We start from the raw sequence: 18,894 nt of genomic DNA on the forward strand, positions 1-18,894 counted from the left end.
AATCACTTGTCGGCCCCCAAATACATCAAGGAAGAACAATTTCAATTTTACATTTCCTCCAGCTATCTCGCACGCCTGGTGTTGGCTTAGCGGTTAAGGTGGCTGGCTTGGGACCTTAGGGACCTGAGTTTGAGTCCCTGTTTTACTGTTGAATTAACACCAGGTGGGGTTGACTCAGCCTGCCATCATTCTGAGGTATCTGAATATGATCAGTGAAATGAGTACCATGTACTGGGGTAATAAATAACCATTCGGGGTAACCTGCGTTGGAGTGGTGAAACGTCCAGGAATGTACTTGACAATGAAATTGCCTCGGCAGCCCTACGTGCCTTTATGGCATGAAAGGAATGGTATTATTATTATTATTATTATTATTATTATTATTATTATTTTACAGATATCTAGCATGCTATGAAATCCAGAAATACATTGTTGTGCCATTTCCTCCTCCCAACACAAACTTCTTAAAACTTACAATAAAGGTGGAGTATCATAAATATGAAAATATCATTATTGCACAACACTGGATACATGATACATCTTGTATTCATGGTGTCAATGTTTCATGATAGATGGAGGTCTACATCATAATCATAATCATCATCATCATCGTTATCACTATCAATATACAATACTCTTGATAGAGCGTTGGTGCTGCCGAAGCAGTTTCTTCGTAAGGATTACACTAGGTGGTTTCCCATTGTCTTCCCAGCGTTGTTTGTCCTTTGCACCATTCTTTCCTTTTAAATGCTGAGCGTTAAGCAAGGAAACAAACATGACTTTTAAAATGACATTTTTGATACGACTCGACCGGGGTTTGAACCACTGACCTCGCAGACTCAGAGCAGACGCTCAAAATGAAGATGAAAATGAAAAAGTAGAAAATGGTCACATTTTATGAACAGCCGAATACGCGGAGTCCGTGAATAGCGGAACCGCGAATGTTGGGGTCCGACAGTTTAAAAAAAAACAAAGCATGATATACAACATGAAAAAAAAATGTATGATGACCGAGGTCACATACAGTAAGTACAGAGTTATTGAGGAGGGCTGTCAGAGCAGAGGGGGCTAGACCAGAGGGGAGACGGTCATAAAGAGTGAGACCCCAGACGGGCCAACCCCTCTGTGATACGAGAGCAACAGGCCTTTTGGTACGTTCGGTCTCATCGTGGGAGATGCCATTAATTTTAAAACCTTTAGATTTCACGGAATCCAGGTGTGCTGTTGTGCTGTTGTGCTGTTGTGCTGTTGTGCTGTTGTGGCACCAATCAAGAGGGGAGAGCAGAAACCATTGGAATACAGACAAAGGCTGCATGAGTAGAGTAGCTGCTGTAGCTTTGATTTTTCAAGGAATGACCTGGAACGAGAGGATGCCCCATCTGCGACTACCTTGGAGACCAGATTGGGAATCTGTTTAACCCAGGAGAGGTCGTGCCTAATGGTGAGGCTGTTCATCAAACTGACCTCTTCTATTGCTTTGTGGGTTTGTCTAATATACCTGTACAGGTGTGCATTCACTTCTATCTCCTTCCAAAAATTATTTACTTTTTCTCGACATAACACTCACACTCCCCTACCCTCCATTTCCCCTCTTATCCTTTCTGCCAATTTATCCCCCCACACTGTGCATACATTAAATAACAGTTGGCCCCAACCCAAGGACAGCTCAGGGGGTGAGCACACGACCGTGAACGTGACCCACGTTGCAGTCTGCCTTTCCTGTCGTTGCCAAGGACAATTCCTTTTCAATGATTCCTCTGCATTTGTCAAGTGTCAGGGCACAACCTTGTCCGTCTGTAACCCTCCATGACAGTAAGAGCACGCGAGGAATGAACAGCGACACAGTACGAGGGTCACACGGTGTTCCACATCACACCTGCGCTGCATTACCTTGATGGCTGATGATTATATATATATAAATATATATATATATATATATATATATATATATATATATATATATATATATATATGTATGTATACATACAAAGATCTATTGGACCAAATTACCATACACAGAATACGATGGCAGCAGGATGACATCATGTCCCAGAAGATCTGAGAAAGTCTCGAAAGACCATCCATCCCTTGACCAGGTGAATGTTGATTCTGCCAAACATCCATGCAACACAAGTTGAGGTCTTCCATCTTGCAGAAGACGGAAGTGAGATTGGTTATTGAGGTTTTATGTTTGTCAAGGTCTTACGTCACAGTCAACACTGGTCTTTGTTTAATAAAACTTTTCCAAACCCACGTGATCATTCCATGCGCAGCCCCCTTGTGGAGCTGTTTAATGATCTTCATCACCAGGGAACCGTCCTTGCGTTTCAAATACTCTGTCGTCGCCTCCGCTGCAGCACATCCACGTGACATTCCTCCTCCTTCGATCATCATATCATCATCATCATCATCATCATCATCATCATCATCATCATCATCATCATCATCATCATCATCATCATCACACCATACGTGGTGGTGCGATGTAGAGATCTGCATCCACCTTTCTCTCGGACATTATGTAACGAGAGGACGTTATAATGGGTATTTGGAATGTTTAAACAGTTGTGTGTTGTTTTTTATTCCCGCCATGAGGAAGGTTTCTCATTCCTTCGGACGCCCCGCCCCTTTGTATAAGGCCACGCCCTCGTCCTTTATAAGCTCCGCCCATTTATCGACCCGTTTCGCTTTCTCACTGTTTAACTTGTTCTCTCTCCATTGGTGATTTGTTTTTGTTTTTGTTTTTGTTTTTGTTTTTGTTTTTGTTTTTGTTTTTGTTTTTGTTTTTGTTTGGTTCCCCCCCCCCCCAGTTCATCATTGTTCTCTTTGTTTGTTCTCGTGTTCATCTCCACGCCCCAGGTTTTCACTCCTCCCCTCCTCCCGACTTGTAGCCCCACTCCCCATTGATCACACTCTCCTCCTCCTCCTCCTGCTCTGCTGCGTCATTTTGAAGTTTGAAGCGGGCGGTGTGTGTTCACGTCCGCGGCTCCGCGTGCGCGGGCTCCGGGTTCCTTCATCCGTCGCTTCGTCCTTGTCAAGGAGAGTGAGAGTGAGTCGGTCATGGCGCTGTCCCCCAGAGGGGTCGCGGACTCGCCCAGCTCGCCCAGACCTCGCTACGGCTGTGAGTTGTGATTCGCTGTGGATCTGGTTCTTGTCTCGGAGAGGGGGGGGGGTAACGGTAACGGTTCGTGTGATGAACCCTTGATGGGCGATAAAAGGGAAGCGCATGGCGGGTCCTCGTCCTCACAAACTTTACAATGGAATTCGACTTTGTAAAAGAGATTTTGATCATGTTAATCCCCACGTGCGGAGTCCGCTTCGCCGAGGTTTCTGTTGATGCCACTTGGTGAGCGAGCCGTGACCGGGGCTGATGAGCGAGCCGTGACCGGGGCTGATGAGCGAGCCGTGACCGGGGCTTATGAGCGAGCCGTGACCGGGGCTGATGAGCGAGCCGTGATCGGGGCTGATGAGCGAGCCGTGATCGGGGCTGATGAGCGAGCCGTGATCGGGGCTGATGAGCGAGCCGTGATCGGGGCTGATGAGCGAGCCGTGATCGGGGCTGATGAGCGAGCCGTGATCGGGGCTGATGAGCGAGCCGTGATCGGGGCTGATGAGCGAGCCGTGATCGGGGCTGATGAGCGAGCCGTGACCGGGGCTGATGAGCGAGCCGTGATCGGGGCTGATGAGCGAGCCGTGATCGGGGCTGATGAGCGAGCCGTGACCGGGGCTGATGAGCGAGCCGTGACCGGGGCTGATGAGCGAGCCGTGATCGGGGCTGTGCCTCGTAAATGTGGAACCGTTGTTCATGTTTTGTTTGTAAACCCGAGAATCATTCAATGGGACCCGCATTGCCGCACTTACAATGTCGGTCACGGGGTGTGATTACTCGACTCATTGTGGAGAATCTGTGATTGTTGGGATACTTTTGTCGGTTTGTACTCCGTTCAGCCATAAGGAGGATCAAACATTCATCCTCCGTCTGGTGGGGATGCGTGAGAACCAGACATGAATCTGTGTGTGGTTAAACACCTCCCCCCCTCTACACCTCCCCCCCACCTCCCTCTACACTTCCCCCCCCACCTCCCTCTACACCTCCCCCCACACCTCCCTCGACACCTCCCCCCACACCTCCCTCTACACCTCCCCTCCCCACCTCCCTCTACACCTCCCCCCACCTCCCTCTACACCTCCCCCTCCCCAACTCCCTCTACACCTCCCCCTCCCCAACTCCCTCTACACCTCCCCCCACCTCCCTCTACACCTCCCCCCACCTCCCTCTACACCTTCCCCTCCCCCTGCACCCTCCTCCACACATTCCCCTCCCTCTGCACCCTCCCACCCCCCCATTACACCCCCCATGTCCCAGTTAATATGTCGGTCTTTCACTTCCATACTTACCTGGATTTTTAATAAAGGTGTCCTGACTTCTCCATTTGCCTTCAATGTAATTATCTTTTGAAAATAATATTGTTTAATTGGGTCAGGCTTGGTGGCTGGCAGGATGGCCGGAGGTACGCATGCTCACTCTGAGCTGTCTCGCCTGGGTTGGAATCCCGACCCCGCTATAAACTGTCATCCCGGTGTTGCCGTCCCTCTGATGGATGTGAAACCGGGCGTCCCATCTGCCGACATTAGTTTGTGGACATTAAATATCCCAGGTGTCTTCCGTGAAGAGTGGGTGAGCTATTGCCAGCATCGTGGCCAAATTCCGAAAGCCTACCTTAACTACTTGGGCGATTGCCACGCCTGGCCTGCTGATTCGTGAAAGACGTGGGTCAAAAATTTCCTCAGCCAACCCCACAAGAATATGGGAATAATTTTGGCCGTTGAAGAAGATTGTCCATGCTGGTCCATTCTACGAATCCTCCATCCTTGTAGAAGAATAAACTTTCAAGCCCCAAATCCTCCCCCCCCCAAAACCCCCCTCACACACCCACCCCCCATCACTAGCATCCCCCACATAACTAGCAAGGCAAACCACATTTTCAACCATGTAATCCCCTCTCCCTCACATTATGATCACTTTGTTCCATGACGTGGGATGTTGATACATGTTGGAAGTAAAAATCCTCACATGCTTTGAAGTGCGATCATTTACTCCGTATCACATTTACTGATGACGTGTGCTGTGTCAGATACCTGGAGGTTGGATTGGCTGATCCTTTTTTATATGTTCTACGTTAAAGTTGTTATCCTTGTACTTGCGTGATCCAGCAATCCTGGATAATGAGCGCATATCTGCGGAGGAGATGGACGAGCGACGTAAGCAAAATGTCGCTTACGAGTACCTGTGTCACCTGGAAGAAACCAAAAGGTACGACAATCTTGCCGTAGTAGTCTTGAGTGTCGCTCTACCTTGATGTTGTGGGTGTTTGTTTGTTTGTTTGTTTGTTTGTTTATTATTTATTTATTTTACAGGTCCTCCATTGAACAATATTGTTCCATTGTTTATTCAAATTGGCTTTTGCGCTCTTTCAGTGGTAGCTTATCCCCCCCCCCCCTCCCAAATCACCCACCACTTTAACTAACAGAGGAGCGTTGTATAACCTAACAAGAAAATGCTCAAAATGCAGTCCAATGCTTCGGTTGTTCTCCCCGGGCTTCCTGGTAACTGCATTGCACTGGAAACTTGCGGTTGGTGGAATTTCCTGCAGCAGAGTCCTCGCCGGTTTCAACTCACCGTTAACATCGATCGTTAACATCGATCGGTGCATCGTATTGTTACTTTGTGAGTTATCTTGGGCTTTCGTGCAAAGCCTTTTGTTTAATCATTCCAATGCACATGGGAGGAAGCTTCCTTGTAATACTTGGAAAACTTGCAGAGGTGGTTGGCTGATTGACCAATTGTGGTTTTTTGTTTTTGTTTTTGTTTCTTTTTGGGGGGGGGTGGGGGCGTGAAGGGATGCTGGGTTAGACAGGATGCCACAGAGGTAGCGAACAAGTTGGCTTTTAACCAGTCTGGTCCGTGGTATGATTCCCGACGTGACTATCTACCGTCGGCTTGGTGCTGCGCAGGTGGGGCGTTGAGTCACAAAGTGTGGTGCTCCTTGAATGCACGTTAAGCCGGCTGTCCCATCTGTTGGCACTAGCTGGTGGATGTTGAAGGTTGTGCGGCGTCTTTCCTGTCGAGTGGGCAAGTTGGCGCTGCCACCCTGAAATAAATTGCATATTCCTGCAAAATGTGCTCCCGTCGAACATCAGGCCTGGTCAACCAGCTCTTGAAACACTTGAGCCAATCTTGATTACAGCCGACACCAAAATAATGTGGGTATAACAATAATAGCAGTAGTAGTAGTAGTAATTTTGAAACGATCAAAGGGATTGAACATGGAACATTTTAGGCCTGCAATTCCAAAGCCGAAGTATTCAAAGTAAACTTGAGCTATTGTGAAAGTTTGAAATGACTAAAGTCATCCAGTCATCCATTCCGAGTCGTGTTTTGCCCTCTCAAGGGGAAATCAAATTATCATTGTGCTCAACATGTTTTGTTCTCTGTGTGTCTATTTCCATTGCTCTGTGTTGGTGGTATGCAAGCAAAATGTCATGCTTTTCCAACACCGTTCTCTCCGCTGCTGCTTATTCCATTCGACGGGATAGTTTTCAATGACTCCGATTGTGTCCTCCCTCCCCCTAAGATTATGCACGTTTTGGTCATCGTGGTACATCCGTGATCCGTTTGATGCATCCGTGACTGCCATTAAGATTTAACTTGTCACCTTGTTAAGCTTTTGGCATGTTTCTTCTCCCAATGACGCTCGCTATATGAGGCTCGAGTTTGAGGTTTAGTTATTGTGAGATCTGTGCCCCCCCCCACCCGAGAAAGGGTATGGACAATGTTCTCCTTCGATGAGGTCATTGTTCACCACAGTGGCAGATTTTGGTCTGATTTTACTCTGGGATTCCATTCCAGGATTTGAATTCCCCAAGTGCCAGGTCGGCTCGACTGAGCCGTGGCATGACGTGTTTGGACGATCGTAAATGGTTTTGGGTACTTGAAGCCAGACTGGTCGAGGCATTCCATGGAATGAGCCCCATTAGGAGCCCTGTTGGAAATTTTCATTTGTCGTGCGACTCTCGCTTTGACTCGAAAGATCAATTCGGTGTTACGTGTGGAGGTGATGGAGGTGGAACTCGATTGTTCTTGAACTTCATTCGTGGTGACACGAGCCCTGTGTAGATTCAGTGAGTTTCCCTCACTTTGCTCCTGTTTGTACACAATTGCTTCTTCTTCTTTTTTTTTTTCCACGCAGCCTGGTGGTTATTTCAAAATGCCTTTGGAAAGGGTTATTCAATGGCCCTCTGCATTGGTGAAAAGGCAGGATTGCTCAACAGAGCATGCATGGGGACACCACAAACTCAAACCAGAATTGGTGGACTACTAGTTAGTGTCTGCTCCAGGTCTGGGAAGTCGATAGTTCGAACCCCACCTGGGTTTTACTCGGGACTTTTATAGCAAGGACAAGCAGTCATTGCATAGCCATGATGTGCCTAACGGCCACCTTCTGCACTCGTTCCTTGGAAGGGAATTTGTATATGGAACTCGCCATTGTAGTGATACCATGTACTGCATGATGTCAGACTATGTATGTATGTATGTATATATATATACATATATATATATATATATACATACACATACACATACACATACACATACACATACACATACACATACACATACACATACACATACACATACACATACACATACACATACACATACACATACACATACACATACACATACACATACACATACACATACACATACACATACACATCATCAGATGCACCTCCTGACTGTTGTGGTGAGCATCGCTGTAGATTATGTCTCACACAGTAAAACCACATAATCCGCACAGAACAGCCATCCGTCTATCTCTTGACATATCTCTATATATCTCTCTATATTTCTGTTGCATCATTGGTGGGGATGCCGCTGATGCAGTGTCCCCCTTACCAGTACACTGCTGCTCATTTTGCTGACCTTGGAAGGATGACAGGCTGAGTCAACTTCCTGGTGTATTTTAATTCAGTGGGCAACGGGGCTTGAACTCAGCACCCATGGATCCCAAGCTGCCACCCTAACCACTAAGCCAACACCAAGCTATCCACCTGCGAATGCAGTCCATTCAACTCGAAGGCACATATTGTGACCAGGGGTCATGTCACGTGCCTTTTGATTGCATGGTTTGCATGAGCAGGAACAATTATCTGGGTGGCACACTGATGGTTGTTCTGTGTGGATTATGCGGTTTTACCGTGTGAGACATAATCCGTGTCGATGCTCACCATAACAGTCAGGAGGTGCGTCTGATTTATATACGACAAATGTGGTCATCATTGGTTAGATATTTATCGGTATACCATCCTGATGGGAGCAAATAAGCCCGACATCTGGATCGGTGGTTCTGTTTGATGTTTAACGGATGATGACCATATAATCTTTGTCTCTGTGAAAGAGTCACTGGGCCGAAGCCTTTGTGTTGGGGGCAACACTTTGGTGTGGACTGTGTCTAATGGGGATCAGCGGAGTGATCGTCAAATGTTTTGATATATATATATATATATATATATATATATATATATATATATATATATATATATATATATATATATATATATATATATATATATTTAATATGTTGACCACCCAGCCAACAATAACACATGCACATATTCATGACAGAGTGCTGGTGTTGCTCATGATAGTCATTCTCACTTCAAGGCAAGGATGGATCCTGGATAAGTAACTGCCTCATCACAGGGTGCAGCCATTTCTGCCAAACAACAATGAGAGCAATCCCACTGATGCTTACCTTCTTGTCCACTGAGCCGAACACCCCGCATCAAGTTGACATTAAATTCCAATATCGCTTGCTTTATTTCCTTTTTTTTGAGAGAATCTTTCTATTGAAGGTGAACTTGTAACGTAACGAGTGCAATGTTTCTATGACAGGTGGTTGGAGGTATGCATTGGAGACAATCTTCCTCAGACTCTTGACCTCGAGGAAGGTCTCAGGAACGGTGTGTGGCTCGCCAAGCTGGCTCGTTCCTTCGCTCCGAGCAGCGTGCCCATCAGGAGGATATATGATGGAGAACAAATTCGCTACAAGGTGCAAACTTTGTTCCACACTTCTAAGTTCTCCTGCTCCACAAAGAGGAGTTGATCATTTTGTTTCGTGCTCTTTGATTGATTAGGTATAACCAACCTGCAAAATATTTTTGCTTTCGCAGCAAGGAATTTGCATTGATGCATTTGATTGTTGTCGTCAAGCACCAAAGGAGCATATGGACTATTAATTTGTTTATTAGGGTAGCAAGCCTTACAGGCTGGGACCCCATTGATTTTCTTCTGTTTATTACCTTATCTGGAATTGGAATTCCCGTTAAGATATTGTCATCGTGCACTGTGTCCCTCCATTCGTCTCCTATTTTGAGTTCTCCGGCCAAACCGCTGGGCCGATCCAGCTGAAACTTGGCACCAATTCTCTGTTCCTGAATGGTAATGTGGATTGCTAAGCTCATTCCGGTCACATGACTTTAAGTAGGTCAAAATTGCGGACTTGGTAAATTCCTTCAAAAATCTTTTTTTTTTTCCCAGAACCACCAGTCAGAATGCTGCCAAATTTGGGTTGTAACATAAGGACAGGGTCCTGATGTTAAATTGTGGAGGTCATGCCAATCATTTAACCAAAAGTATGTCAAAATGGCATTCATGCAAATTCTTTCAAAAATCTTCTTCTCCAGACCCACCAGTCAAAATATTACCAAATTTGGGTTATAGCATTAGGTTTGGGCCCAGATAAGCGAATGTTTCGTCGTCCTATTTTTATACTTCTGCGTGGTGGCCATTTTTCGCGCTATTCCGGTTTACATTCATTTTCCCTGTGACCACTTGTCTGATAACACATTTTTCAGCAGAGCGATTACTCTTGTAGAATTTGTTTCATGATAATTATGATGTCTTGGGTCATGTGGTGTGGCAGCCATCTTTGAAAAAAGGAAATATTTTGGATGCTTTTTCTTTGAAGCTGCTCATTGGAAAAAAAAAATGAAGTAAATAAATGAAACTTTAAAATTTTTCCTCTCCAGAACTGCTTATTCCATCGATGCACATGATGTACTAACCTCGGGGAATTTGGGTGTAAATGTTGTCCTCGTAGGTCACATGTTCTGGTAGCCATATTTTTTTTTTTGAAGAATAAACCTTTAAAAATCATGTTCCAGAGCGGCTGGACAGATCGACGGGAACTTCTGACGCATGTTCCTTAAGCCTTGGGGATACCTGAATGATCTCAAAAAAATAATCAGTCACATGGATTGAACAAAAATCGTGATAAAAATCATTTATTATGAACTGCTTCATCGATCCTCGTGAAATTTCACAAGTATAATTTCATAGTAGTGGGAAATATACAGTATGTTAAAAATTTCAACCTGATCGGTTGCATGGTCTGGCAGCCATAATTATCTAATTAGTTTGAATATGGTTTAAAAAAAAGCTAAAAAAACAAATATATATATATATATATATATATATATATATATATATATATATATATATATATATATATATATATATATATATATATATATATATATACCTAATCTACTGTGGGTTATTGGGTTGGTCATATCTAATCAATCAAATTGGATAAAAAAAACATTTTCAATTGAATTTTTTTTTTTAATCCAATTATGAATTCAGTTTTCATATTGAGGATATCATGGGTCACATGTCTGATCAAAGCTGGGCGTCAATTGGTACCCGGTCATAACTGCCCGCAGTTATAAAGTGGCACGGCAAGTTTCTTTTCATTATTTATAATTTGATTCATTTTTTGTTTTGCGATTTGGCCAATTTAAATTTTTTTTTTCCAGTAAATTGATCTGTCAAGTGTTGTAACTTTATTTACTGCTTTTATTTTTTTTATTTCTTATTCTTGCACAGGCTGTCGGTTTGCATTTTCGACACACTGATAACATCATCCAGTGGTTGAAAGCTCTGGAAATTGTTGGGTTGCCAAAGGTGATGAATGGAATATGCTGCGCTGAAAAGCACCGAGTTTGACCTCGTATTCTAACGATCCACGTTTCCTGCTCGACGTGAAGAAACCATACCGTGAAATGCACCGTATATGCATTGGCATTGTACCTCATTGGTTATCCTTGTTGTAACAGTTTGGTTGCAGGAAATGCTTTTGCCTAATGCTATGTATTTGCAACCAAGACCACATAATGACTTTTGTGCAATTTATTATCCAGCCGTGTCAATGAAAAGTGGTGAAAGTTAGGTTATCTACAATGGCTTTTGGCTGAGCGTGTAGATTTTGTTGGTAATTAATTTCATTGAATGAGATGTTTTCTTTTATCAATCAATTTGCAATAGGCTCCTTCCAGAACAGCTTGGCATTTTCCTGATAAAGTAGGTTTTCATCTATTTATTACATATAAATGGAGAGGGAGTGGCTAATCTGAGTAAAGTTGCATTGAGTGCATTAGGAGTTGGACCACAACATTGGGAGTGGCATCACATGAAAACCAGATTGGACATTGCAGGCTGAATTATCCAGTCCTTGAAAGTTGTTTGTTAGCCAGGTAGGTTTTTATTGGCAATCCGCATCTTCAATCCTGTTCCCTTCAGCAGGATTTGAACTCTCAATATCTGGGATTTTAGTCCAGTGTTGTCACCATTGTACCCACATAAACCTTTGGCTGTTGGGGTGAGTGGGATCAAGGGGGGAGGGATGGGTCCAGCTGCGATGTTTAGAATGGTGGCATGAATATTAATGAACAAATATGTACCTAAATCCCTCCTTTCTTCTGTTTTTTTATATATATATATATATATATATATATATATATATATATATATATATATATATATTTTAATGCCTTTGCTAACAAAGTTGCCAGAGGCACGTTTTCAGGTTGTCCATTTGGTTATTAGTAGTCCAATTAAGTGATTAGGTTATGGTGTCGAGAGGTCAAAGGTTGGAGGTCCCGTTAGGTAAATATTCTGTTACTGCGTCAACTTGTGAACCAGTAATGGGATTTTGACCAAACTTGTTACAAGTATGTAGTATTATGCAAAGATGAACTTGGATAGATTATGGCATCAGAGGATGTCAGTTGAAGGGATTTAAATCAAACCGTACAAGTACTGTCGGACCTTGCTGTTCGCAGGGGATATGTTTCTGAAAAATGCCGCGAATGTTGGGGCATTGTTTAAAAAATAAATAAAATTTAAACATGGTCTAGGCTCATGGAAGAGCGATTTCACAGAACAAATCAGGACACCACATAAAGGGAACAGCAGGGGGGAGGGAGAAAGTCATCAGGGATGGACAAACGAGGGATGCAGGTAATGATGAGGGGTAAGGGAAAATGCAAAGGGTGGACAATATGAACACATAAGCAAAATTGTGTTTCACCAGTTTGTGATTTTTATCAAGGTCTGTTGAGAGCGAAGAAGCTGCTGCCTGTATGTCAGAAGGATGAGAGATGTCACGGCAGAGAGTGGAGTCATCAGCAAACGGATAAAGAGGGTTTTCCAGAGATTGAGAGATCATTGATGAAGATTAGGAATAATATGGGACCTAAAATACTGCCTTGGGGTACTCCACCCTTGAAGGGGTGGAGATGAAAGGGTTCCACTCGGAGCCACATGTTGGCTTCGAGAGGGGAGGAAGTCGGTAATCCAAGAGTGGAGTTGGCCTTGGAGTCCATAGACAGTTTGGAGAGCAAGGCAGGATGCCCAACTGTACCACAAGCTTGAGATATGTCCAAGGAGACAACCCTGATCTCGTGTCTGATATTGAGGGCCTCCACCATTGTGAGAGTAGAAGGAGCATGTCCAAGGTAAAGTGTAGTGATCAAGTCTGAATCCGAATTGATTTGAGATGAGGCTGTTGGAGAAAAGGAATGAATTGGTCAACTGTGATGATGGATTCCATGACCTTGCTGATTGGAAGTGCAGCAAGCGAATTGTTCTGTAGTTAAGGGGATCTGGTTTTCCACCTTTTTTATGTCATGCTGTGATGTTGGCTGATTTCAATTTCCCAGGTCGATGTAGCAGACCAATCCTGAAGTGTTAAAAAAAAAAAACCACGAAGCTCAATTATTTAAGCAGATCACACTTTATGACCTGCAATTAGCGAATCCGTGACTAGCAGGGTCAGACAGTACGTACAATGATGTAATAATGTGGGTGGAGGCATATCACGTGATGTTGAAGAGTACCAATCTCGTGTTTTTAAAACTTTTTTTTTCCTTGGTGGCCGATTAAATTACCATGAGCGTAATCTGAGTAAAATGAAAACTGCTCGTTGAATTATTTTGAATGAAACTCAAATGATATATTTCCCCCCTCATGCCCCTTCTCCCCTCCCCTTGCGTATGGTGGACTCGTTTTTCTTCAGATATTTTATCCTGAAACAACAGATATTTATGACAGGAAAAACATGCCAAAAGCAATTTATTGTATCCACGCCTTAAGGTAATGCACACTCACAACACACGGTTTCATCACCATTTTTTGTTCCGTTTGTGCATGTCATGAATCGGGATGAAAATGATTTTATTTATTTATTTATTTATTTATTTATTGTTTGCAGCCTTTATTTATTCAAGCTCGGAGTTGCACCCCAGATACAAGATTTGTATGGAAAGATTGATTTCACAGGTAAATATTTTTTGGAAAGTTTCTTTTAAAACTTGTTTTCTTTCGCTGACAGTTAAAAAGTTGGAGAGATCCATTTAGCATTTTGGGACAATATAACCATCAATTATGTTGACGATAACCCATTTTTATTTTTAAAATGTAAAAAAAAACATAAAAATTTGCTCCTCCTGGCCTGTGCCTGCCTTCTCGCCCCCCCACCCCCACCCCTCCTCCCCCCATTGTGCAGTATATTTATTAGCTTTGTGTGTTAGTTGGCCTTCATATCCAAAGAAAGCTGTGCACATGAAACCTGCAAAGTGCCTGGTCAATTATTTATTTGTGTAGCAGCTGCAAGCTTCATCGTACAACTAGTTCTGCATTATGTAAAGTTCAAGGATAAGAGTTGCTATAATACATGAAGCAATTTATTTGAACCTGTTGGACCATGAGTAAATCTATTAATTACTTATTATTGGTCCTTCCTTGCATCTAATTATGGATTATTGGGCACTTTCGATCTCTTCATCCTTTAAATCTCTTGACCCTGTAGACCCATTGACCCTATTTAGATACTTTAAACTCCCTTGGACCCCTGAGCAATAAACAAGTATCCATGCCTTAAGGTAAAATATATATATATATATATATATATATATATATATATATATATATATATATATATATATATATACTCGCATTAACACGTGGTTTCAACAGCATCTGTACTCTGAGAACCATATCTTAAACATACCCTTGTAAACTCTGTCAATGAATTTGTTTCAAGAAGAATCTCAGAATTTAATGGCAGTTGATACAATTTTGTGTTCCACGTATACTTAAAAACAAAATTAACTTTACAGTAACTTTTTGTTTGTGCACTGCTGCCTCCCAATTTCATATCCAGGCAATGCATGATGTCATCGCCAAGCACCAAAGGAAGGAAGTACAGTAATATTTGGTTACGAACAACATGCGTTCCTGAAAAGTAGTTCTTAAATCGCAAGCTCATCAATTGGGAGTGATTTTTCCCATAGACAATGATATAGTGGGGGGAATGTGATCCCAAATTCAATAGTAATCAAGAAGATACTTTAAAATGTACAGTAATAATGATGGGTAACACTAATGTCACTTTCAATCTATGCAAGCTATGTTTCCTCTTAAAACATGAAAACCACCTTTCACTTGCACCAACGGTCTCAATCGTGGAACTTTCACAATCACTAAACTTTAAGTCTTTCAAAAGGCTCTTGGCCTTTTCTTTTAACAATGATCATCGGGTTAATTTGAACGTCTCTTTCGAGTTTGGCTTTTAATCCAAACACTTAGCAAGCGGACATGTTTTGCATTACAGAGCTTCATTCTTTGGTGAATTTCACTGCACTGGAAGGTGTTGCATATTGAGCACACATCATGACCTTTTATTTGTTGTTTTATTTCGTAATCACCATTTTATTTACAAGGCAAAAGTCACATGCAATATCTGAAAGGCAGGAACCAGCTTCAAACCTTCTTAGAATTTCTAGTTTACTTTCTAACGATACCACTTTCTTATCTTTCTTTCCACTCATATCACTTCCTTAAGCACTTCTCTTCTTTTTGTGAGTCATAGTTTTGGGTGAATACATTACATTAATGTCATGCACAAGAACTTTTGAGTAAATAAAATACACTTGAACATTGCACTTCAGCACAAACATGATGACTTAGCCGCATGGGAGAGAATGAGGGAAGCGACACTGATGTCATCATCCCGGATGAAAGCGAGGTGCCACTCTGCCGTTTTGTCGCGATATTCATGAGTGTTTTAAATTATGCAATCAAATTTCTGATCAAATGATTTGATCATGAGATCGTGTTTTGAATTCGTCGTTGAAAACTTAGTTGACTGAAGAATAAAAGTTCGTAATGTCACGATTTGAGGTCATAAATGGAATTTTTGGAATCAAAAAAATTTAGTTCTTAAGATTGAAAGTTTGTAAGTCGGACGTTCGTACATCGGGATGTTACTGTAGTCAGTTTTTACTCCATTTGCTTGTTTTGTTTTCTTATTTGTTTCTTTTCTTGGTTCTTTTCTTTCTTTATCTGGGTGATCTCAGCCATAATTTGAGCGAGGAAGCTGAAATTTGGGGACAAAAGTGAAGATGTGATTTGGCAAAAATGCTATTTTTTATTTTTTTGATTAATCTATGAATTGATTACTTTATGATAGATTTATTAATTACTTACTTATTTATTTTCTTTCTCATCTGGGAAATATCTCGGGCACCTTTTGAGCTTGGAAGCTGATATTTGGACATGATGATTAACAAGTGATTTGGCTAGAAAGTGTATTTTTAGCCACGTCTCGCATAGCGAACGCTGGTTCTAAGTGAGCTCCGCGTTGTTCTTGTTCTTCTTGTTCTTTTTCTTCTTCTGGTGAAGACAAAATCTTTAGGACTCGGCTCTTTTATATACAGGATCCGGATCTCCTTAAATACTAAACACCTGCACACATCCTCGCATTGAGGGTTCCTTTTGGGGGCGTCTATCATGAACTTTTAAATATATTTGGAGATTTGCTTTAAAGTTTTGAAAAGTTCATGTTACTATTTAAAGATTATTCCATTTAATGTGTTGCAATTTCGTAAATACACTATTTTCTCGTCATGAACGAGGAGCCTACATGATGGGTCTCGCTATTGGCTCCATCAAGGCACGTGACGAAACAACGGAAGTTGTTGTTGTTATTGTTAATGTGATCAAAATGCTGATGTTTCGACTTTCTGTAATGAATTTTTAGCCGCATCGCGTTGCGAATGCTGGCTCTGAGAGAGCAACGCGTTCTTGTTCTTGTTCTTATTCTTCTGGTGAAGACAAAACCTTTAGGACGTTGCTCTTGGACACATTTTCCTTGTTGATTTATTGATTGATTCATTTTTGGGTGAATTACTGTAGTGGTTTTGGTATGCTAGTAGCCAATTGATTAAGAAATCTAATGATTTTACGATTATTATTTATTTATTTTAATTCAACAATTAATCAATTATTCTACACCGCTCCCTCCCAATTCCATCTCCATGTGCTGCATGGCGGCATCGCCGGACGCCAAAGGTGTGTTACTCTTGCGTGAAAAAGGGCTAACTGCATACGTAATATATTGAACGCAGCATGTTACTCGGTCCATAACCAATCAATCCCACATCGTAGAGAGATGTGTGGGACTTTGTTAGATTCAAGACCTTCCAGTTTACTTTGTGGACCCATTGTGCCAACATTTATGACTTCATATTCAGGTAATTTAAATGCCAATTCAATGGATACCGACAATGTCCCCAAGAAAAAGGGCTCATTGCATACGTAATAAATAGATTGAACAGTTCGTGTTACTCTGTCTGTAAATCATCAGTCCCATGTTGTACCAAAGCCGGATGTCTTGGTACATTGTCATCACTGCCTGCAGTTATAAAGTGGCAGTTCGAGTTATTATTATTTTTAATTTTTTTAACTTTTATTTTTTTCTTCTGCATGTTGTTTGTCCTAGCTGAAGAAATAGACAATGTTCGGATGGAGTTGGAGAAGTATGGCATCCAAATGCCAGCCTTCGGCAAAATAGGTGGCCTCCTGACGAGCCAGCTGTCGGTTGACGAGGCTATGTGTAAGTTTGCTTCATGTTGGACCGTTCTTCTTCTTGCATTCTGTTGCTTTTTCTCATGTAAGCCTGTCAGTTGAAATTGATGTCGCTGTTGTGGTGATTGCTGTATTTCAAACCATCGTTGGCGAATGCATACTTGACCGGGATTCTTTTAAAGTTAAACTTTTGTCTGCTGGTTGCATTATCGCTGAGCTTTGGCTGTGCTCCTGCTCAATGGGGCAGCATTTTGTAGTTTTCCCTTGAGCTATATTTTAAATGCAGAAGTGTTTTGAGACCTGTATTTCCATTCTAACTATGACTGATTGCAGTACACGCAGCAGTCATTGCAGTCAATGAGGCGGTGGACAGAGGGGTGGCATCGGACACTCTGACTGCAATGCAGAACCCCAATGCCATGCTGTTGGGCCTGGACAAGAGTTTGTCAGAACTTTACCAGGAGGCCCTGAGCCAAGTTAAGGGGAACAAAGCTTCTTCTGCCCAAAATACGGTAGTTTTTGTTTTGACCATTGACCATCCACGCCTTCCCTGATGCATTACGACTTTCCAAATTTCACTTCACGCTGCGCATATGTACAGGGTCCTTCAACTGATGCTTCAGTGATTCTTTTTTTCCAGCTGATGACTGCAGCTGAAAGGGAAATGTACGATGACCTTCTGACCCATGCAGAGATCCAAGGAAATGTCAACCAAATCAATTGTGAGATCGAGCATCGTGCTGCATTCTATCATTATCACAATTTGTGATAAAAGTGGGGGTTTTTGGGGGGTTTTTTTTCCTTTCTCTTTGCCAGTAAATGATTTTGCATTTTGATACATACATTTATTTATTTATTTATTTATTTATTATGCTGTATCTCAGTCTGTAATGATTGAGATTGGTGGTTTATCTCATTGATTACTACAATCCTCTAACAATTTGAAACTTCCAAATGCACTTTAAGAACCATTGACATTATTCTTTTTGAGCAGTGGGCTGTGGAGGTCTCCCTCTCAAAGATTTTCAATTTCAGTGTTGTCAGCGCTGGAAGTTGTGGAGGACGCTATCGAACGGGGCGATGTCGAGGGTCTTTTTGCCGGCCTTCAGTGCCCCAACTTGGGCCTATCCGGTCTGTGCCATGAGAATGCTCTGTGCTACTTGCAGAAGCTCTCCGATGCTCGGCAATGCAAGATCCAGGTATTGTTCCATGGGATGTTTGCTTCTGCCATATTACATGAAGTGGATTCATTGTGAAAGGCGTTTTCATTTTGATTCCAGTGCAGATGTGATTCAACTTTGTATTGACTCAAAATAATTATTTTTGTTTATTTTAAGTGATCTAAGGTAAATTGAGCTTGTACATTTATGTTGGACAAGGACATTTAGAGGCGTCATTTTATTTTTACACGGATACAAGAGCATTGGTAGATAATTTACAAATGCGCATGGTATATTGGATTTGACCCTGAGTTCTGAAGTTCAAATCTCATATCCCATGCTCAGATACTTCTGCAGGTAATACGGAGCTTGGCATGCCTCATCTTGTCGTGATTGTGATCATTTAGAATTGTTGTTTATGTATGTATGTATATGTATATATATATATATATATATATA

At 42.1% G+C, this 18,894-nt stretch overlaps 1 protein-coding gene across 2 annotated transcripts in view; it reads left to right on the forward strand.

Annotated features, from left to right (window-relative positions):
* The first annotated feature begins 2,841 nt into the window (after positions 1-2,841).
* IQGAP2 (IQ motif containing GTPase activating protein 2) overlaps positions 2,842-18,894 on the forward strand; it is a 101,181-nt gene continuing 85,128 nt past the window's right edge. The window contains exons 1-10 of one of the 2 annotated variants that reach the window (XM_085874551.1): positions 2,842-3,121; positions 5,215-5,314; positions 8,960-9,116; positions 10,955-11,032; positions 13,425-13,501; positions 13,620-13,687; positions 17,190-17,303; positions 17,609-17,787; positions 17,916-17,997; positions 18,311-18,474. In XM_085874551.1, coding sequence (XP_085730677.1) covers positions 3,061-3,121; positions 5,215-5,314; positions 8,960-9,116; positions 10,955-11,032; positions 13,425-13,501; positions 13,620-13,687; positions 17,190-17,303; positions 17,609-17,787; positions 17,916-17,997; positions 18,311-18,474 — 1,080 coding nt within the window. In that variant the 5' untranslated portion in view covers positions 2,842-3,060. The remainder of the gene's footprint in view (positions 3,122-5,214; positions 5,315-8,959; positions 9,117-10,954; positions 11,033-13,424; positions 13,502-13,619; positions 13,688-17,189; positions 17,304-17,608; positions 17,788-17,915; positions 17,998-18,310; positions 18,475-18,894) is intronic. The other variant, XM_085874552.1, reaches the window with a different exon arrangement.

This window comes from Eptatretus burgeri, chromosome 3 (assembly GCF_056783735.1).
Source record: "Eptatretus burgeri isolate ZD-2024b chromosome 3, Ebu_testis_v1, whole genome shotgun sequence".
Classification (NCBI taxonomy): Eukaryota; Metazoa; Chordata; class Myxini; order Myxiniformes; family Myxinidae; genus Eptatretus; species Eptatretus burgeri.